This window comes from Cnephaeus nilssonii (assembly GCF_951640355.1).
Source record: "Cnephaeus nilssonii genome assembly, chromosome: 14".
NCBI lineage: Eukaryota > Metazoa > Chordata > Mammalia > Chiroptera > Vespertilionidae > Cnephaeus > Cnephaeus nilssonii.
Genome location: NC_137085.1, coordinates 26,560,320 through 26,582,488, shown reverse-complemented (window position 1 = coordinate 26,582,488; position 22,169 = coordinate 26,560,320). Strand labels below are relative to the sequence as shown.

The window sequence follows — 22,169 nt, the reverse complement described above, 5'->3', positions numbered from 1 at the left end:
ACAACCATTCCCACAGTTTTAAGAAACACCCCGGAAACTCCAGTTGCCCCCAGGTTAAAGTCTCAGCCTCAATGGAATGTACTAGTAAATGGGTACAGCCATTATGGAAAACAGTGCGGAGGTTCCTCCGAAAGTTAAAAATAGGACTACCATATGACCCAGCAATCCCACTTTAGTCAGTATGTTGAAGAGACAGCTGCACTCCCGTGTTCATTACAGCAGTATTCACAACAGCCAAGATACAGAGACAACGGAAGTGCCCCTCAACGGGGTGAATGGATAAAGAAGACGTGGCATAAGCATATACAGGGAAATGTTACTCAGACCTAAGAACAGAGTCCTGCCACTTACACCGTGGATGAGCCTGGAAGTCATTATAACAAGTGAAGTAAGCCAGACAGAGAAAGACCTAGATGGTATCACTTACACTGAGTGGCCAGATTATGATGATCTCTGAACGCATAATAATCTGGCCACTCAGTGTAGATCCTATATAATAAAAGGCTAATATGCAAATTGTCCCCTCAACCAGGAGTTCGACCAGCAAGCAGGCCGGCCAACCGCCCATGTCTCCTCCCCCTGGCCAGGCTGGCTGGACCCCACCCATGCACAAATTAATGCACCGGGCCTCTAATAAATATATATTACACACACACACACACACACACACACACACACACCGAGTGGCCAGATTATTATGAGTTCAGAGATCATAATAATCTGGCCACTTAGTGTATATGTGGAATCTAAAAAAATAAAGTAGTTGATTGTGATGATCATGTCACAGTGTGTGCATATATTAAACCATCACATTGTGAAACTTAAAAAAAACAACACAAGCAACCTAAGTATGTACAGTTTTTATCAATCATACCTCAATAAAGCTGGGGGGGGGGGCGCTCTCATCTATAAGGCCCTTGGCTTTTTTTTTGTTGTTGTTAATCCTCAATCAAGGATATTTTCCCCATTGATTTTTAGAGAGGGTGGAAGGGAGGCAGGGAGGGGGAGAAAGAAAAAATCATGCAAGAGAGATATATTGATTGGTTGCCTCCCTCACGTGGCCCCAGTCATGGGGATCGAACCTGCAACCCAGGCACGTGCCCTTGACCGGGAATCAAACCCGAGACCCTTCCGTGCATGGGCCAGCATTCTAACCACTGAGCAGCACCGGCCAGGGTGAGGCCCTCAACTTGTAATACCCTTGGTCTCTGCCCCGTCTATGCTCTAATCTTGGCTTCTTTCCAGGCCAGGGAACAGGCAGTTTCATCTGCTTCGAACACACTTCCCCCAAATGCTCACTGCCCTGCTTACTCCTATTTACCCTTCAGGTTTCTGCCCAAATATCACCCGTTCCAGGAAGCCTTCTTTGCTTCTCCTCCCAAAGCAGCCAACATTTCCCCTATCCTGGCCCTCCCTCGCCCTCCAACCACGACTTAAAACCTCAGAGGGCAGGGACAAATTCTGTTTTACCTGTTTCCCAGCTTGGAAAAGCAGGTGCTTGATTGTTATTTGTGGAACAAACCAAGAAAAGGAAGGTCCCATGTATTAAAATGGGTAGGCAGATACTGTTTATTTTGTTATATTCTTTCCATAGCACGATTCCACATCTACTTATTTTCACTTTTATTATTATTATAATTATTATTATAATTATTATTATTTTTTTTTTTACAAAGGTACAAGGAATTTCAGGAACAACATTAAAACAATCAAACTGTTCAGGCACAGTTTCATATGAAAAGCATAGATCAATTTCTGACTTCCTGCGTCCCTCTCTGATACTCAAGTTTTGTTCCAGGAAGAACAATGACTGTAGCGCTACGGTGGAGATGCCCTAACGCTCATCTCCCAGTGCTGTCTTCGTTCTCGGGAAGTTCCTGAGTCAGCAGGTGGGGGCTCCAGGGCCTGGAGGAGAAAGACGAGTGCACATTCCGTTGCCCTGAGCGCAAGGGGCTGGCCCTGCAAGTTCTGGGCAAGTCCCACTTCATCAGTCAAGAACATAAACAAAAACGGAATTTTTAAAAAATGGCTTAAAAAAATATCTGATAAAAATTACCTATCCCGCTCCCTTGCTGTGAAATAATTTAAATAATTTACTCTAGATGTAAAAAAAAAGAAAAGAAAAGAAACCGTTTGTTCATGCTGCCTTTGCATTGTTTCGAAGTGTGAGGTCTGGGCCCCTTTGGGGTGGAGAGAGTTTGTGACATTCAGGAAGCTCCCCAGACTCAGCCCCACCTCCACCCCTTTGTAGCCAGTGCCTGTCGGCACGAACATTTCCTTATTCTCTAAGGCTGACTGACCTTCCCTCCTGAACGTGGGGTAATCACGCCTGCCTGACCCGAGTCAGAGTAAGATGTGTCAGTGAGCGGAGGTCGGAGGGCTTTGTAAACTGTGAAGTGCTGGCCCCAAATGAGGCAGGAGAGGTGACCCCCATCCAGAATTCTGCTTTCCCGACAACACCTAGGATTTGGTCTTTGGCAAGCTTGGCGGGCCCCAGCGGCTGAGTAAATGGTGGACAAGACAAGCAATTGGGGTGTCTGGTATGTGCAGCAGACAGGGGAACTCAGCCATGGCTAAGGGAGGGTGCAATCAGAGCCCCCATCCTGTGGGAACAGGGTCGGGGGCAGAGACCTGGCGGAGGGCTCAGAACGATGCTTCCTGCTTTTAGCCTTAGAGGACTTAGAGGACAGAGTTAGAGTCCCAGCACCTGCCTGGTGCTCCTTGTCCTCATCTTTAGTGTAGACAGCTACAGATGGATTAGCCCAAGGGGTCTCCCCCATGTATTGCAGAATCACATGGGAACTTATAAAAACCTACACAAGGCCAGGCCCTACTCTGCTGATGCAGCTTCGATCGGTCGGGGGTTGGGCCTGGCCATCCATATTTCCTGAATGCTCCCAAAGGGATTCTAATGGACAGCCTGGGCTGAAGCCTACCAGACCGGGTGGCCTCTTGCAGTCCTCATCCTAGTCCAGCAGCATTACCCTGTGCAAGGGGCAAGCATCCTTGGTCAGGAGGCACATTTGTCTCTAGCTGAGCCACTGTATTGACCACCAAGAAAGAGAGAACCTCAGAGAAGGGCTCAGAACACAGATTCACAAAGGAGAAACAGAAGAAGCACAGGTTGGAAGGGAACTTTAGGGCCATGTGGTCTCGCTTCCTTGCCTCGTACAATCCTCCTCCTCCACAAGCCCTCACGGCTGGGCGGCCAGGGGGTTCTGCGGGCAAACTGTCAGCACTGGGCTCCCTACGTCCCGGGAGCCTCTTCTGTTACCTTGGACGGATACCCTGCCTACGTCATCCTGGCAGAGGCAGGCTCTGCGACCTGAGGGCTTTGGTGGGGGCCAGGGTCTGAGCAATGCCCTGAGGCCTGCGTCCTACACCAGGAAGCGTCTACCCACCTGGGCTGATTCTGGCTGAAGAGAGGATGGTGTTGTCCTCCTCTCTGTATTCTAGAATTGGGCTGGACCTTGACTTCTTTCCCTGAAGTTAACCACCCTCTGCACCTTTGCCAATGTCTTGTGAGTTCCCACAGCAAAACCAGCTCACCACCCTACAGGTGATTTTCCTTAGGCCAAGGCCAACATTTCTTGTCTCCGGTGGTCGATCCCAGGGCCTCCTTGTTCAGATGGAGAAATTGAGACCGGAGAGGGAATGACTTGAGGCCACGTCAAAGCAGGGGTGCCGCTGAGGCCAGAACCAACGGGTTCCTGCTCTGTGGGCTGAGAACTGTGTCAGAGCAGAAACAGCAGACAGGCAGACAGACAGACAGACAGGCCCAGGAGAGCAGAGGCTCAGCCCAGCCACAAACTCTCTGGGGACCTGCATCACGAGCCTCTCTCTGGGCCTTAGCTTCCCCACCTGTAAAATGAGAAAGTTGGGCCCATCACTGGCTTTCACACTTCTAATTTTTTTGGAGTCGCAGAATTGTGTATTCCATCAAAGTCCACATGTATAAAACAGAAAGGAGAGCTGTCCCGTCAGAAGGGGGGTGAGGGGTACAGCCTCCTGCTTAGCCTGCCCCATGCTATAGACCACAGTTTGAAAATCACAGGCAGGTTTACCTCCTAGGTCCTTGTAGCTCTAATTTTCTACCAAGTTAGAGCTTATCACGCACCCTTACAAGCAGAATCAAAACAGAAGGCAAGGTGTCCTCTAAAAAGAGTCAATTCAGACACCGTTGTTTCGAGAAGGCAAATAGAAAACGGCACCACGTTCCACTGGAAACTTGCGGCGACCGAGTTTTCATGTTCTGGTAAAAAATGTAGAAATAGCGGTTGTTCTCGGGGGACTTGTGGTTTGGTTCTGGACCTCCCCATGGAGCCAAGTGGTGTCCCTGAGGGCGAGGAGGGCAGAGACCTCTGCTCAGGACCATTCTGAGCTCATCCGCAAGTTTTTGATCTCCAGTTCCAACTGCTTGGCCTGGACCTCGCGCTGGGTCACCAGCTCCCGGAGTCTTCGGATCTCCTCCTGTTGCCGATAGAACATCTGCAGCAGCTGGGAGAGCACAGAACAGAGGGAAAGGTAACGTAAATGCCCTGGGACTTGGGGTGGCAGGACCCCAGCAGAAAGGATGAAACATTGTCCCTTTTGGACTCAGAAAGGTGGAGGTGATTAAATTAACGTGGCTGAGGCCTAAGGGGACAGCCATTGCATTGATCTTTTACAAAAACCTTGTTTCCTTCACCTAGTAAATGAAATTAAAAGACTTGACGTTTCAGACTTGTTTTTGGTGCTTTTTTTTTGTGTTTCTTTTTTTTTTTTTTTTTCTCCTTAGATTCCCCCATGGGATGGAGGAAAGGATGTTTGGCCCTGATGTCTGGAGATTGGAGTTTTTACCACCACTAAACTGTGTGACTTCAGGCAAGTTACTTACCCTCTCTGAGTTTTAACTTCCTCCTCTGGGAAATGGGGGTCAGAAAACTAACGTCAGCATTATCACAGCTGCTGCCGCTGTACAGAAAGGTACCAGGTGTTGGGTGCTCCCCCTAAGTAAGGATCTTCGTTATCTGCTCACAACGGCCCTGTGAGGGTCGTGGTGTTACTGCCCCCACTTTACCGCTCTGGAAACTGAAGCTAAGAGAGACTCGGCCCCTGGGGCCAGCGTCTGACAGGTCATGCTCAGGAGAGCTAGGATGAGCATCCCTCCGGGAGATGGCAGCCCTTGAGGTTTTAGCCACTACCCACTGACTCCCAGGGCTGCTGAGAGGACGCACACAGATGATACATCAGTGCCCACTGCGGGACCTGGCTCACAGCCGGCACTTAACCGATGTTGGCTCTGAAAGCACAAATACAGTGTCAGAACTGGAGGGATGCTAATGCCCACCAAGTCAAACCCTCTTCACTTTACAGATGGCTCTCCCCCGTCTCCACCCACCACCAGGGCATACAGAGGGTGCTCGCTGCCTGTTTGTTGAGTGAATTAAAGTGAATTACCAGTAAGCAGCTAGCCAGGCCACACAGCTGGTTATTTTTCTCACCCATCATTTCTCTGCCCCCTTCTCCACACCCGCCCCGCCCCCCCCCGCCCCCCCAGTGCAGGCACCCTCACCCTCATTCCCACCTCGTTCTCTGTCTTTGGTGGGGGGCATTCAAAGATGTCAAAGCCATTCGTGAGCCACGTTTTCTTCTCCTCCAGCCTGTGTTCTGCCGTCCACCTTGGCGCCTTCTCCTCGAGCAGAGAGAAGGGCCTCCGGCGATCTTCTGCCGCCAGCATTTCAGTCTGGTCCAGGAGGTGAGGCGAGGCGGGGGCCAGGGAGTTGGAGAGAGGCCTTTCTGGGGGCAGAGGCCGAGGGCTCAGCAGCTCGGAGCCGGGCCGAAGGGACACCAGGACAGGCCCTGGGAGGGAAGCGAAGGCTGTGTGAGGGCTGAGTGCCCACAAGCACACGGGCATGGGGGCACTGGCACAAGCAGGCGTGCGCAGACACACAGACACGCAAAAGGTGTGGGAGCTCCGGCCACATGCAGACAGGCACAAACCCACGGACCAGGGCACCCAGAGTGCGAATCGGGGTCCCGCGCATGTGACCATCTGAGGAAGCCTGGCTTGTCGGAGCAGCACGGCGCATGCCCTGGAGCTGCCCGGCTCCGCGGGCTCCACGGGACAGTCCCACCACACCGCCCTGCCATCCATCCGTTCACGAATTCCCCCCAGCACGCTGGGCAGCAGGGGAGGCAGGCTCACAGAGAGGGGTGAGGAAACTGAGGCCCAGGGAGGAGCGAGACGGTCTACGGGTTATACAAAAGTGGAGTTTGGGGGGTAGAAGGAGAGGGAGATCCCAATCACAGAGGCAGTAGCTGGAGTGGGGGTGGGGAGCACCCACGGCCTTCCCTGGGCTGGCCTTCACGTTGACAGGACAGGCAGGGTGAGTCAGGGCAGGCGGAGGGCACCCCAGGGCCTGGGTGGGGGCTGCTGCCTAGAGGGCCTCTGGAGTGATTGTGGAGGGGCAGGTGGGAGGATGGGCAAAGGGTCCAGCTGAGACTATCCAGTCACTCTGCACAGCCCAGAGCTTAGTAGTTTTCCATGGAGCAAAATCCCTTGACTTGGAGGGAATGTTCTGAGCCACTCGGGGCAAGTCCCTGCCTTCCTGGACCCTATCCGACCGTCCCAGAGGCTGGGGACTGATGGTGAAGGACCAGTCCTCGGGGTTTCAGGAGAATACAAATACGGTCCAAACCCCTCTCAGCCATCTGGGCCATAGGACGTGCCATTTCCCCCCACATTCGCCCGCCCGAGGCCTCTTCTGGGCTTTCCTCACCTTTATCTATCCCACTGAGCCACTCCCTGGCCGTCAGAGAGGGCTGGGCCCCTGCTGTGGGCGGGTAGATGTCCTCTTGGTAGGATTCCGACTGCAGGAGAAGTCAGGACAGTGAGAAGTGGGGTGGTGGGGAGGCTGCCCGCAGGAGGGCCTTAGAGAGCTGGGGTCCAGGTCCTCCCCAACCTTGTGAGTTGAGAAAGCCAAGGCCAGGGAGGAAAGGGTCCTGCCCAAGGTCATCACACAGCAACTCCAGAGCAGAGGTGAGGCAAGAGTCAGGACCCCTAGCTCCCAGGATGCCTCACGGACCACGGAAAGGCCTGCCCCTTGGGGAAGTGGCCACCAGCCTCCCTGTTGCTGCCTCGGGCGTGGGCTCCAGGCTCCGGGGCTTAGTCTTCTTGGGAAGGGTTCCCGCCTCCCTGCAGAGCCCCCACCACTCTCACCCGCCGGGGGACGATCATGGATATCGGCTCGATGAGGCTTTTGGTTGTGATCAGCTTGTAGAAGCGGAAGATCTCACAGGTGGACACGTCGAGACCTCTCTTTGGCATGAAACCTGCGGGCAGATGGTCAGTTAGGGCCCAGCGGTTCCAGCTGGGCTGGGGCCACAGGGGCCGGTGTGAGTGGCAAAGCCAGGCTGCACACCTGGATGTGAACAGACACCACCTCCCCCCATTCTTCCCGTCAACCAACAGTTCATGCAGGAACACCTCCGCTGGGCCAGGCCCTGTGCAGGGGGTGGGGGATGGGGCTGAAACCCTCAGACCCTGGCCCCACCTTCAAGAATTTACATGATTTTAGCTCGACTTCCTCCGCAGGAAGTGTGCTCGGCTCCAGGCCCTGCCTCGCCATCCCCACAGCTCCTGCCCCAGATGCCCTTGACAGAGCGTGCCGGCTTTCTTTTGCTTCCTGTTAGCATGGCACACCTTTCCCCATCCCTTCACTCGTAATCTAGCTGTGTCTTTATGTTCAAGTGCGTTCCTTCTAGGCAACACGTAGCTGTGTCTTGTTTTGTTCTTTTATCCCCAAAGACACGGAAGAAGCAGGGGCTTTCTGAGGTCAGCCTCTCCCATCCCCGTGCTGCTGTCTAACGGCTTCACCGGGGCCTAGGACACCTTCGCTCTCCCCCGTGCTGTGCTCGGCCTCCTCTCTCCGTTCCGCAAATGTGGCCTCGCTCAGGAAGCCGCCCAGAGAACCTCCTGCACGCCGAACCAGAGCTCCCACGAGCCAGACTGTTCACCCACCACCTCCCCTCCCGAATGTGGGCCCCTCCAGGGCGGGGCCAGAACCTGACTCATCCCTGTCCCTCCAGGTCCCAAGCGGCCTCGGGGCCCCACACTCACCGATCCCCTTCTGTGGGTGGTAGGAGCGGTACTCCGTCAGGTAGTTCAGGTGAGGCTTGTCGGCGCTCACCTCATAGTAACGGATGTTCCCGTCTCCCTGCGGAGGAGGGTGTGTTCAGAGCTGGTCCCCAGCACCCCACCGGCCCCCACTGCCAAGCAGCAGAAACCTGGCGTTCACAGTAGGTAAAGAGTTGGCAAAGCCACCTCACACGGGGAAGGCCAGGGAACTGTCACCAAGGCAGGAGGAGGGGCCTCATTTTAACACTCTGTCCCCCCAACCATGACCCGAAGCCCACCGGGGTGTCTCCGAGGCAGAAGCTCTGGGGGCACAGGCTGGAGCCCCACCCCCGTCTAAGAGCTGCACCCCAGGACCAGAGTGGTGCGTCCTGAGACCAGCGAGTGGGTCTCACCTCTAGGAGCATTTCTGTCATAGTGACCGGGCGGGGCAGGGTGGGGGAGGCTGCTGCTGGCACGGATGGGTACGGTCAGGGTGGGTAGGGCCAGGGTTGCCAGAGACAGATGGTAGTCCTACCCAGTGAAGACCTGCTCTGCCCCCATTTGAAGGTGCCCCTGGTGAGACACACCCACTGGTCCCTCCTCGTCTGGACCCAGAGTTGGGGGAGGGGAAACCAATGCAGCGTGTTCCGCTGAAGCCCTGGGCCCAGGTGCTCTCGGGAGCCAGGAAGGTGGGAGAAAGGGGGTGGGCTCCCCACAGCAGGAGAGTGGTCAGCGACTCTTGCCTGTCCCTGCCCCTGCCTTGCACCCCAAGGGCCCAGGCTGCTGTCTGGCCACCAGTAGGGCTAGGCTTAGGGTAGTTCTGCCTCCTGCCTCAGGATTCCATGAGGCCACCTTCCTCCCGTGCCACACTGACCTTCCCCACCACGTAGAGCATGTTGGTGTCCGAGTCATAGAAGGGGAACAGCACGCCGGAGGAGCCATCCAGGTCCTCCTCTGTGAGAGGCACGGAGAGGTCGTCCTGCAAGGGAAGGGGACCAGGACGCCTGCAGGTCACTCCTGGGGTCCTCGGTGGTGCTCTCTGAGCTAAGAATTCCTGCCACGGGGCTCTGGATGGGGGTGTGTGTGTGTATGTGTTGGGGGGAGAGAGAGAGAGAGAGAGAGAGAGAGAGAGAGAGAGAGAGAGAGAGAGAATGTGAGTGTGTGAGAGACTGTGTGTATGTGAGTGTGTGAGAGATACTGAGTGTGTGTATGTGAGTGTGTGAGAGAGAGACTGAGTGTGTGTGAGTGTGTGAGAGAGACTGAGTGTGAGTGTGTGAGAGAGACTGAGTGTGTGTATGTGTGTGTGAGAGACTGAGTGTGTATGTGAGTGTGTGAGAGAGACTGAGTGTGTGTATGTGAGTGTGTGAGAGAGACTGTGTGTGTGAGAGAGAGACTGAGTGTGTGTATGTGTGTGTGAGAGAGACTGAGTGTATGTGTGTGTGAGAGAGACTGAGTGTGTGTATGTGAGTGTGTGAGAGAGACTGAGTGTGTGTATGTGAGTGTGTGAGAGAGAAAGACTGAGTGTGTGAGAGAGAGACTGAGTGTGTGTATGTGAGTGTGAGAGAGACTGAGTGTGTGTATGTGAGTGTGTGAGAGAGAGACTGTGTGTATGTGTGTGAGAGAGACTGAGTGTGTGTATGTGAGTGCATGTGTGTGTGAGAGAGTGCACCACCTTGTATTGTGCAGCATTTTGCCCTTAATGAATGACTTCTCACACACCTGATCTCACTCTAGCCTTCTACCACCTGTTTTGTTATTTATTCTCACTAGAGGCCCAGTGCAGGAAATTCGTGCATGGGGGCGGTGGGGGGGGGTATGTGTCCCTCAGCCCAGCCTGCACCCTCTCCAATCTGGGACCCCTTGAGGGATGTCCAACTGCCCGTTTAGGCCCGATCCCTGCAGTCGGACATCCCTCTCACAATCCAGGACTGCTGGCTCCCAACCGCTCACCTGCCTGCCAGCCTGATCACCCCCTAACCACTCCTCTGCCAGCCTGATCAATGCCTAACTGCTCCCCTGCTGGCCCAATTACCCCTAACTGCCCTCTCCTGCCGGCCTGGTCACCCCCAACTGCCCTCCCCTGCCAGCCTGGTTACCCCCAACTGCCCTCCCCTGCCAGCCCAATTGCCCCTAACTGCCCTCTCCTGCCAGCCTGGTCCCCCCAACTGCCCTCCCCTTCAGGCCTGGTTCCTCCCAACTGCCCTCCCCTGCAGGCCTAGTTGCTCCCAACTGCCCTCCCCTGCAGGCCGGGTTGCCCCTAACTGCCCTCCCCTGCTGGCCTGATTGCCCACAACTGGCCAGCAGGGGAGGGCAGTTGTGTCCACATGGGGGTGGCCATCTTGTGTGTCGGAGTGACAGTCAATTTGCATATTACCCTTTTATTAGATAGAATGAAGAAGGAGATTCAGAGAGAAGAAAGTGATCTGTCTGGTCTTTGAAACTCCGGCCAAGTGCTCCTTGAATCAACACTTCTTGACCTGCCCCCCTCCAACTCCCCGGCTGCACCCCTGCCCCCAACATGCAGCTCCTCCTGCCCACTTGCCTCAGTCCTTTGTCCCAAGTTCTGCTCCAGCTGTTCCTTCTGCCCAGAGGCCCTCTCCTCCCTTCCACCCCGTCCTGGTCCAGACGGGGCCACGTGTCCCCCCCCATCCTCTGTCCTGACCAGTCTCCCTCTTTGAACTAGAGGATGCCCAAGGTCTGGGCTTGTGCCTTCAGGCTGTTGGCATCTTCCTGTTATTCATCAATACATTCAATCAATGAGTGAGTGAGTGAATGAATGAATGAATGAATGAAGCCAGAACTCAGCTAAGGAGCGATGATGGGGGGTGTTGGTGGCGTTGCGTGGGAGACTCACCTGGTCCCACAGGGCAATCTGCCGGTTGTTCCACCGGGATGTGCCTGTGGACAGCAGCTTCTTCAGGTTCCCCAGGAACAGCACTTTGTTGGCCCGGTGCCCCTTGTAGCTGGCTTCCTGGAGGGACATGTGCAGTCAGGGACGCCCTTGCCTTTGCTTATGCTGCTGCTCCACCTGGAATGCCTTCCTTCCTCACCCCAGCTCTGCCTGGAGAACCCTTCCAGGGCTATTTTTCTGAGCTGCAAGAGGCAAATTTTTGCCCAGTTCCATGCTCTTGTGGAAAGATTATTGAGCACCCACTATATGCAAAGCATGGGGCTGGGCTATCTCATCTAATGCTCTGAGGGGAAAGACTAACAGCCCATTCTTGCAGATGAGGAAACAGAGGCTTGGCCACCTAAAAGTGCGTGCCTAAGGTCACGTCTCATAGCGGATCAGCAGTGGTACCCTGAGGTCTCCGACCCATGTCATGCCCCTTGACAGAGCGGAGGCACACTGACAAGCTTTGGCGCGAGACCAGGTTCAATACTAGCTTTCGATGTGGGCATGTCGCTTAGCCTCTCTTCAGCCTCAGTTTTCTCATCTGAAAAATGGGGCTGACACATCCTACCTCAGTTTCCTCATCTGAAAAATGGGGATGACACATCCTACCTCAGTTTCCTCATCTGAGAAATGGGGCTGACACGTGGGAAGGCTTGGGCAGAACTTCCATTACTGTAATGAACAGCATTACTGCCCTGTTCTCAGAAGCCTCCACCATCTCCACTCCACTCCTTGCTCCTCTGACCCCAAGCCAGCCTCCAGCCTAGCACTGACCTGGAGGACGGTCCCTGCTCGGGGGTCGAGAACCCGAATCTTGCGGTCTTTACAGGTGGTGGCCAGCAGGCTGCCGTTGGTGTTGAAGGACATAGAGAGGATCACGTCTTGGTGACAGTCGATTGTCTTCACGGGGCTCACGATTACAGACTCCTTTGTATCCAGGTTCCAGACCATCACCTGCGCGGCAAAGAGCCGGCTCTGAGCACGGCGGCCTCCCCGCCCCTGGCCCCCACAGTCACACGCCGGCCGGGCCGTAGTGAAACATGGTATCCCCCGGGGGGAAGCCACAGATGGCTGTCTGGCCAAGAGGCCTCAGGTTGGGGGATGAATCTGCCGGCTTGAAGCTGCCTCGTGGTGGGAGGGGAGAGCCGGGAGTCAGGCTGTCTTGGCCGTGAAAAAAAAAATACCATCTGCCTCTGCCTGGGAGCCATGAAACATCCACGCTAGGAGGACCTGGGGGACCAGCTAGTCCAGGGGGTTTCAAACAGCAGTTCCCACCTCGCACAGGCAAACAGGACTGCCGTGTCTGGCTGCACAGGCTCTGAGAGCAGTGTGCTTGCACTGCACAGCTCCAGGGCAATCCATCCCCATAGCCTGTGATGGGAACAGTGCCCCCTGGCGTTGTGTACAGAGGAACCTGCACAACCCCAAGCAGTCGCCCTGCAGACACACCCTAGACCAGGCGTCCTCAAACTACGGCCCGTGGGCCACATGCGGCCCGCCGAGGACATTTATCCGGCCCGCCAGGTGTTTTTGCCGTTTTGTTTTTTTACTTCAAAATAAGATATGTGCAGTGTGCATAGGAATTTGTTCATAGTTTTGTTTTTTAAACTATAGTCCGGCCCTCCAACGGTCTGAGGGACAGTGAACTGGCCCCCTGTTTAAAAAGTTTGAGGACCCCTGGTCTAGACAGATAAAGAGCACTTCTGGTCTGAAGGGGGAGAAGCCCGCCCCACCGCTCCCGTTTTACCCAGCACAGAGGCCCCTCAGCTGCCTCAGTAAAGCCCCGTGGAGCTGTGGAGGGAAGAGTTTAAAAGCCACAGCTATGGTCACACCAACTCCATCTGTGTACGGATTGAGAAACTGGGGCTGGAGAAGACAAGGACTTTCCCGGGTCACACTGCAAGTCAGAGGTGAGTCGGAATAGAATCTCAGTTGCCCTCACCATGGATTTCCCCCTCCACAGGGCCCAGCCCACCCCCTCCAGGCAGACTACGGGGTTGAATAGTGTCCTTCGTCCACCTGGAACCTCAGAATGTGGCCTTATTTGGAATAGGCCTTTGCTTATGTAATTAGTTCTAATGAGGGCATACTGACTGAGTGGGCCCTAAATCCAATGGCTGGTGTCCTTTTTTAAAAAAAATTATTATTATTGATTTCAGAGAGGAAGGGAGAGGAAGAGAGAGAAACATGAATGATGAAAGAGAATCATTGATCGGCTGCTTCCTGCACACCCCTTACTGGGAGCCAAGCCCAAAACCCAGGCATGTGCCCTGACCAGGAATTGAACCATGACCTCCTGGTTCATAGGTTGACGCTCAACCACTGAGCCACACCAGCTGGGCTGACTGGTGTCCTTATAAAAAAGAAGAGAAAATACACAGACACACAGAAAAGGAGGCCATGTGACAACGAGGGCAGGTTGAAGGGATGCGGCCACAAGCCAAGGCGTGCCGGGAGCCACTGGAAGCTGGAAGACTCAGAAGGATTCTTCCTCAGAGTCCCCGGAGGAAGCCCGGCCTCCTCTCGCCTGGAGTTAGGATGGCTAGTCTCCGGAACTGTGCGGGAGTGCATCTCCGTTGTCTTCAGCCACTCGGCGTGGTCGTTTGTCCGGGCAGCCCCAGGGAGCTGCACGCAGACCCACCTTGTAGTCGTAGCCGGCGCTGAAGAGGATGTTGGCCGCCGTGGGGTGCCACTCCACCAGGCCCACTCTGCGGGAGTGGCCCACCAGCTCCTTCCTGTAGGCTGTGAAGTTCCTGGACAGCAGCTGCTTGGGGATGGCCCAGATCTTGATCTGCCGGGGATACAAGGCCCAGGGGGGTGTTAGCCAGGGCCGCCGTGGCACCCCACCACCCTCAGAGCTGGCAGCGGCCAGCAGAAGGGACGGGGTGTTCGCTCTGTATCCACCTCTCCCTCAGGGGAGGGGCAGCTGGGGCACCTCAGAGGGACGGGCTTTGCCAAGGTCCTCCCGCCCAAGCAGGGCTGGCGTTGACCAGAGATGAATCCAGGCCTCCCGATCTGCCCCCCGTAACCTTTGCCATCCTAATGACCTGAGGTAGTGGGTGGGTAGATGGGCCACAGGCCTGACTCTCAGGCTGGGTGCCAGAGCAGATTTGCCTTCCAGCACAGAACACCCCCCAAAGTACCGTGGTCTCCTCCTGCCCCTGGTCTCCAAGGCCCAGGGTGGAGCCTTGAATGGCCAGAGGAAGGGTTTGTGCTGAATCTTCAGGGGACTAGGGAGTCAGCCAACACAATCTCCGGAGCCGGACAGGGCAGGCCCTTCCGAAGGGGCCCCTTTTATGTTCCTCAGCATCCCCTCTGGAAACTCAGAATTTTCTACCTTCTTGTCCTGATGAGCTGGTGTGCTTCCTGTGATCAGACAGCGAGGGTTCTGCAGGACATTCTACTTCCCTTTTTGCCTTGGCTGCCAGGCAGCTCTGAGCTAAACCTAGGGCTCAGGAGCTACAACCCTCCATTGCCAACGTTTCTAGTATTATTTCCTCACTTCCCCCATCTGTGGCTGCTGCACTTTAGAGAACTGGCATCGCGCAGTGGGAATAGAAACAAGTCCTCGGTTTGAGGTCTGGCGCTGCCTCTACAAACTGTGCGATGTAGGGCAAAGAGCTGTACCTCTCAGATCCTCGGCTTCTATACACCAGAAAATTGTCCTACCTTGTGAGGTTGCTGCGAAGGGAAGACTGAGTGAAATGATATGTGTAATGAGGAGCACAGTGGGCTCACAATAAATGGTAACTATGAAATTTATCCGTACTTGAATCACCTGATCAGATTGGTGTCTTTTGTTCTAAGCTATAGCCACCACGTTTTACAATTGGCCTAGAATAAAAATTATAAATAAATAACACTGAACATTGTGGGTACAGGGATTAGGTCCCTGGTACAGAATAGGAGCTCAAAAAAGTTGGTGGGACTGAAGCTTTGGGGTGGTTTTGGTGTCCATATTCATATATGGTTCCCACTCTAATCCTTTGAAAATTTGCTTCACTACTGTTTGAAAGTGGCACAGTATTTTCTGGCCACAATAAAATTGCTCCTCGTGGCATTTTAGAGTTCCCCCAGAAGAGGGACTTTCCCAATGGAACTCACGAATCTCACTGGATCTTCACTAGGCAGTTGGAGCTATTATGCCCATTTTAGAGGTGGAGAAACTGAGGCCCAAGGAGAGAAGGGGTCATGCCCCAAGGTCAAAATCTAAATGACTCCCCTCCCCACACAGTAACCTCACCTCATGAAGGATGAAGGAGTCAGGAGCATCAGAGCTGAGTTCCATCTCCCTCTGCCCCAATCCCACTCCTTTTGGTCAGAGAACAGCCTTATGTGCCGATACTCACCGTGGCATCTTCAGAAGCAGAGGCGATTTCAAAGTCGTCAAAAGGGTTCCACTTGATGTCTAAGACGTTCCCTCTGTGCCCGCAGACCTTTGGGTAGTGGGGGTCCAATTTTCCTGTCTGCAAAACAATGCCCGGGAGGAGTGAGGGGGGTGGGGCGAAGTCCACTTTAGCACCTGCCGGTCATTCATTCAGTCAGCAATCACTGAGTAGACGGGGAAACGTAAGGGGCAGAACTGGGTGTGACTCTAGGACTCACCCCTCTTCCCGGTGTGACCTTGGGGGAGTCACATCCCTGCTCTGAGCCTCAGTGTCTCCCTCAGTGAAATGACACAGGTATTTCACAGGGTTGGTGTGAGGGCCATAGGAGACCAGGCGTGGAAAGGGTCTAGCACGGGTTATGAATTCAGGCCTTGCACACAGGAGGTGTTCGATAAAAGGACGTTTCCTTTCACACACTGCTGGTGGGGAGGCAAAACTGGAGAACAGTCTGGCAGATCCTCCAAAGGGTAAACATAGCTACCATGTGACCCTACAATTTCACTTGCAGGTATATCCCCAAGAGAAATGAAAATGTAGGTCTACAAAAAACTTGTACATCAATGTTCACAGCAACATTATTCAAAATTGTCCAAAGGCGGAAACAATGTCCCTCGACAGATGAATGGGTATACAAAAGGCAGTGTATTCATACAATGGGATATTATTCAGTCAGTCAAAGAACGAAGTACTGATGCATGCTCCAACATGGATGAACCCTGGAAACACGCTAAGTGCATCAGTCAGACAGCAAAAGCCACTTAGATGATACACCAGATGTGGTTTCATTGCTTGAGCATATTATCACATCCCCTGGTACCTGGCATCCAAAACCCTGACTGACTGCATATGAAAAATTCAGACCAGGTAAAGCCAGAGACGGAAGCAGGTGAGTGGCTTCGGGGAGGGGCAGTGGGGAGTGACTGCTAATGGGTCCCGGGTCTCTTTTCGGGGCGATGAAGCTACTTGGAAATGAGAGAGTGGTGATGGCGGCACAACCATGGAAAATACTAAAACCCACTGACGCCTACACTTTAAAATGGTGAGTTTTACGGTCTGTGAATTACAGTTCAATTAAAAAGGAAGGACCTCCCCTTCCCCTCTCTCCCTTCCCGCTGAGAATTCCTGAGCCGGGGCGGCGGGGAGCGGGGGGTGGGGTGGGGTGGGGGGGACACACAGATCCCAGAGCGCATGCCATGTAACCCTGAAGCTGAAATTTCCAACCACTATTCACACACTGGGGTATCTCCTGGGCCGCGGGGAGCCGCATGGGTTCAGGCACAGACACGGGAGTTGGCAGCGACCAGCACACGCATTTTACACCCCACACTGCACGGTCCTGGCAGCACACGGAGCCGGGCCGGGCCCTCCGCCTGCCCATGCAGCACGGCCCACAGGCACCATCGGCCTCGGGCTCCGGAGCCCACCCACCAGAATGCCCGCCCCCCCCCCCCCCCCCCCCCCGCCTGCTCTCGTATCTGAGTGACAGAGACAGCTAAGAGGAAAACGGGCCCACAGCTCTTCATTCAGCAAATCTTTAGGAGGAACCTAGGAGACAGCACTCTGCGAGGTGCCGGGTGAGCTCAAGACGTAGTATCTGACCTCGCCGAGTCAACAGTCTCAGGATTTAAAAAAAGGAACTTTCAAGACAGGGTGAACCCAGGGGACACCCACCTCCTCTCCTCCCCGCACCTCCCCAGCTCCGCAGCGGGCACCGCGCTTTTGTGGGACAGCCTGCGACTGCCCGCGCGAGGCTGAGCGAAGGCACCGGGGTGGTCTCTGACCTTGCTTAGTAAGACTGCGAGGGCAGCTGCTATGAGAACAGACACAGGGCTGCCCCGCCACGCCAGCCAAACTGGGAGACAGACAACTGAGCCCCCGGATTGTGGGGGCTTTCATGCATGCATCATAGTAGGTCTGCAAACAGAGGCGGTGGTCCTGGGCTCGCCTTCAGAAATACACTGCCCAACTCAGCTCTCACCCCTCAAGAAGGGTACCAGACACCTCCCCTGGAATGGACCCTTTACTGGAGGGGGGACTCTACAAAGGATGTTACTTGACAAATTTGGAAAATGGACAGTAGATTGAAGTACTATTGCAATGTGAACTTGATACTGAGGTTATGTTACAGAATATCCCCAAATACACTCAAGTATTTAGGGGTAAAGGGCAAAGATGGACGTAATGTACCCTCAAAGAATTCAGAAAAAAAATCCCCTCACGTACCCATTCAGAGAAAGAGCGAAAGAATTTGGACAGGCGCTGATAGTGATGTGTGAAGAGGCGGCCTAACGTTCCATTTCTTTCTGATGGTCCTGCCTTCTCCACGGCTGAAAAAAAAAGAGTCCCTGGACAGGGAAGAGAGAGAGGGCATGCTCCCTGCCCCCTGCAGCAGGGGCAGCACCTGGCGCCAGGGCCCTGCAGCGAGAACCCTGCTCCCACGGGCCCTGGCTCAGGTCTGCACGGGACCGTGGTCCAGCCGTGGGCCCCTCGCCCAGGCTCTCGGCCTGCACGCTGTCACCAGGTGAGCTTTCAGGACTGAAATCTGATCGTGTCTGCTCAAACTTTACCTTTTCCCCATCTATAAAATGAGTGAATAATCATCTCTCCCTGGCAGAACTGCTATGGGGTAAAGTGAGCCACTGTGCGAGGAAAGCCTACTGGTGATGCCCCAATGGGTGTAAGTGCTCAGATAAGAGCAGCTATTATTATGTGTATATGTGTGGGTGTGTACGCACGTCCATGTGTATATCAAAACTGAGAAAAAACAACTGGGCAAAAATACACCAAAATGCTATTAATGGTTATCTCTAGATGGTGGGATAAATGAGTGGTTTTTTAAAAATACATTTTATTGATTTTTTACAGAGAGGAAGGGAGAAGGATAGAGAGTTAGAAACATCAATCAGCTGCCTCCTGCACACTCCCTACTGGGGATGTGCCTGCAACCAAGGTACATGCCCTTGACCAGAATCGAACCTGGGACCCTTCAGTCCGAAGGCAGACGCTCTATCCATTGAGCCAAACCAGTTAGGGCTAAATGAATGATTTTTATCGTCTTCTATGTCTTTAAAAAATTTTCCTCCAAACTTTCTATAAAAACTGTAAATTTTATAATAAAAAGGTATTTAAGATAAAATTCCAGACTTTCTGAAAAGTCGGGTCCTTCCAGGATTAGCCAAAAATGTTCTAAAACTGCAGGACTTGAAGGGCTGAGAGACCGGGAGTGGTAAAAAGCCAGCACAGCTCCGTACCTGCGGGTGGCAGGCACCAGCAGGGGGTCACCCCCTCTCTCCCTGACCCCCGCTGCAGGAGGGGCTTGCCCAGGTTCTGTGCAGGGTCAAGCCCAGGGCGGTGAGCTGTGGGGTCCTTCCCGTGCTGAGGTAGCTCAGCCCTTTCTGAGTCAGTGTCCTGCCCCCTTCCTGCACACAGCCTTTCCCTTCTCTTGCATCCTTTCCTGGGTCAAAGGGCATGAGCAGTGCTGGGTCTTGGGCCACGGCACACCCAGTTGCTCTCAGGGCCTTTATCTCTACACTGGCCCAGGGCCATGCCCCAATTTCTGCCCTGAGGGCGGCTCGGAAGAGCTGAGTGTCGGCCGGCCTTGGCTGACAGGAGGCAAAGTGCCCAGAGCCCCATTCAGACCCACAGCTCCCGGGTCAGCCCAGGAGGCGCTTCAGGCTCCTCCGACGAAGCAGCTCCCAGAGCTGAGCGTGGGCTCCTCCAGGCCTCTCAGAGCAGAGGCCCGGCCCAGCGCTCGGCCCTCCCCTGAGGCGGCAGGCTGCTCGGTGCCTGAAAGGGTTTTGTGCTGAGGACCCACATTAGCAGGCATTAGCCAGACGGATGGGCTATTGACTGGGCTGCTAATAGCCCTGGCAGGGCAGGACATTTATAATCAGGAGGCCACTTCCGCCCTCTGCCCCCCAGGCCAGCAGTCAGCCAGGACCAGGCCTATGATTTACGGGGGACACAAGCTCTAAATCAGGGGAGATACGTCTGCTTGCCTCACAGACCTCGGAGAACCTGGCTCGGCTTGGAGTGGCCTCAGTGACCCTCACAGTCATGGCCTCCAGGGACCCTCCCAACAGCCCAGAGTGGACATGGGAGGCAGGGGTGGTGGGGGCAGGCGGCGGCGGCCTGCACAGTGTGCCTGCGAGGTCAGGTGGGCAGGTGGCTCCTGAGTCTGAAAGCTGCTATAGCATTCACTACTGCGTGACCTTGGACAAGTGACCTCGGCGCTCTGTGCCTCAGTTTCCTCATTTACAAAATGGCAGCAGCAGCAGGACCTCACAGGGTGGGCATGAGGATTAAATGAGTTAATACACATAAATGCCAAAGACAGTGCCTGGCACGTGGTACGTCCTCGGTGAACCTGTCAGTGGAAGGTCATCGGAGTTAGTCACCATTATCCAGTTTTATTGTTGCTCCAAACGATTCGGGGGCCCAGGGAGGCACTCAGTGTGAGGCCACACTTCTGCAGAGGGACTCCCGTCACGTCCTGCCCAACTGATGGGCATTCGCTCCAGGGCTGCCTCGCTGAATAAATCGATGCCTTGATCGTATTCCCAGGGACAGCTCAAGCACATTCTCACTCTACAAGGGGCAGGTCTGCAAATTTTTTTTTTTTTTTTTGAGGAACCATTACTTAGCGTCATTTATGTGTCAGGCCCTGTGCTGGGTGCTCTGCTCCTATTACTTGATTCACTTCCCAACCACCCCAGGAAGTAGTACAAGAGTCCCCATTTATAATGCAGAAGCTGGGGATCGAGGGTTGGCAACGTGTGCTGGGGGCCACAGAGCCAGTCCATGGCCAAGCCACGAGAACGGGGAACGCTTCCTCTCACTGCCTGGCCTGCCTCTTGCTATCCTCACACCATTGTTCCCATCAGCATCAGGCAGACCTTTCACTGAGGACCTACTACGTGCCAGGTCCCACAATGTGTGCACACGGGGCAGAAGGTGAGTCCCTGCACCCCAGGAGCTGCCAGTCTGGGGAGGGCGTGAGGTAGTATACCCAGGGCTTGGAGAGAGAGGCAGAGGAGAGGCCCTGGGGATCAATCCGAGAAGGCTTCCTGGAGAAGGAGGGGACCTTTGAATTGGGCCTTAAAGAGAGGGAGACTTTGACCAGGCCAGGGAGGAGGACAGGAATTTTAGGTAAAAAAGGCAGAGCTGTAGGCAGGTTGTAAGTGGGAAGGGTCCTGAAGCAGGCAGCAGGGAAGGCAGACTGAAAAGTGGGATGGGAGGGAGGCCAGATGAGAGGAGTCCCTGCCCCCCAGCCGTAAACCATCCTCATGCTCATCTGAGTCCTCGTGGGGGAGGGCTGGGGAATGATGCCCTGATCCTTAAAGAAACGGGATTTGCATTTTAGCAGCAAGTGTGTTCCCAGGATTAGGGAATGCTCCTGTCATCCTTCCCTCTGCTCCGCTCTCTCTTCTGGGCAAGGTCATCGGAGTTAGTCACGATTATCCAGTTTTATTGTTGCTCCGAACGTCACCCTGCACAGGGCTCAGGGCTGGACCCTATACAGAGACGGACGTGTGGACAGATGAGTTACGTCCTGATTAGAGGGGTTCAGACGTGGGGCCGGGGGCTGCCCAGGAGAGAGAGCGGAGCAGAGGGAAGGATGACAGGAGCATTCCCTAATCCTGGGAACACACTTGCTGCTAAAATGCAAATCCCGTTTCTGTAAGGATCAGGGCATCATTCCCCAGCCCTCCCCCACGAGGACTCAGATGAGCATGAGGATGGTTTACGGCAGAAACCCACACCCAGGGTTGGAGGCGGTGAACCTCAGAGGTTCTCGGGTAACCCTCCTTGGTCACCCCCAGAGACGGGGAGCTCACTCTCAACCCAGGCGTTTTGTTCCGCTTTCAGACCATATTGACTGTGAGAAAACACTTCTTCCTTCGAGCCTGGTGTGGCCTCCGTGTGGCCCTCCCGCTCCCCTCACTTCCTGCTTCTGGCCCTGCTCTGTCCTTTGGGACCCCATAGACACCCTTTCCATCCCTCCGAGGCCAGCCCCTGGGAAATTTGAAGGCAGAGGACCCATTCCTCGAGTGAGTTCTTTTCCAGGCCAAACCGACCCAAAGAACTGAAAGGGACTTAAAAAAAGGCCTAGCCCACGCCTCGCACTTCTAGGCAGGGGAGCTGAGTGTGGAGGGAACAGGAGATGCTACGGGAGGCTCTGAGAGTCAAACTGTCGGCTGGGCCAGCGATGGGAGCTCGGCGAGGAAGGCAGGACTTATCTGCAGGCAGCGGGGAGTCGTGGGAGGCCTGTGAGCAGGGGAGTGACCTGGTTAGACGCAGGCTTGCGGAGGTCCGTCTGGCCCCTAAGAGCCCAGCAAACGTGCCCCTTCCCCCAGGCACCTGCAGGCCCTGGTGTCCATTCGACCCCGCAGGCCCCTGGCTCCCCTCTGGCCGGGTCCACTCCCAGCCACGTCCCAGCGCCCACGGCCTGCCCTTGCCTTCCTCCCTGCCCATCCTCCCCACCTCACAGCAAAGTCCACCCTTCTTCCTTCAAGAGGTGGATCTGCGGCGAGCGGGCCCCAGGGTCAGGAGCCCAACCTGGCATGTCCCCGTGCCCTGTTCCCTGAGCACAGCCCTCTGTTGCCAAGGCTGCAAGCACCTCCCTCCAAGGGGGTCACCCTGGGTCACAGCATGCCAAAGGCAGGGCCTGGCTGCAGAGGCACTCCCTCTGGGTCACCTGACACCGCCCGGGGCGGCCTAGCCCTTTGGAGCAGAACTTCCGGGACACCTTCCAGCGCAGGCACTCCATTAAATTCCTCCCCTCCCT

General features: G+C 54.8%; 1 protein-coding gene across 1 annotated transcript in view; it reads right to left on the bottom strand.

Annotated features, from left to right (window-relative positions):
- Positions 1-1,563: 1,563 nt before the first annotated feature.
- CORO2A (coronin 2A) overlaps positions 1,564-22,169 on the bottom strand; it is a 49,498-nt gene continuing 28,892 nt past the window's right edge. Inside the window, exons 3-12 of the mRNA XM_079789982.1 lie at positions 15,344-15,460; positions 13,636-13,785; positions 11,769-11,948; positions 10,953-11,069; positions 8,973-9,077; positions 8,102-8,198; positions 7,202-7,314; positions 6,762-6,852; positions 5,567-5,841; positions 1,564-4,497 (exon numbers count right to left, since the gene is read on the bottom strand). Of these exons, the coding sequence (XP_079646108.1) occupies positions 4,366-4,497; positions 5,567-5,841; positions 6,762-6,852; positions 7,202-7,314; positions 8,102-8,198; positions 8,973-9,077; positions 10,953-11,069; positions 11,769-11,948; positions 13,636-13,785; positions 15,344-15,460 (1,377 nt within the window). The 3' untranslated portion in view covers positions 1,564-4,365. The remainder of the gene's footprint in view (positions 4,498-5,566; positions 5,842-6,761; positions 6,853-7,201; positions 7,315-8,101; positions 8,199-8,972; positions 9,078-10,952; positions 11,070-11,768; positions 11,949-13,635; positions 13,786-15,343; positions 15,461-22,169) is intronic.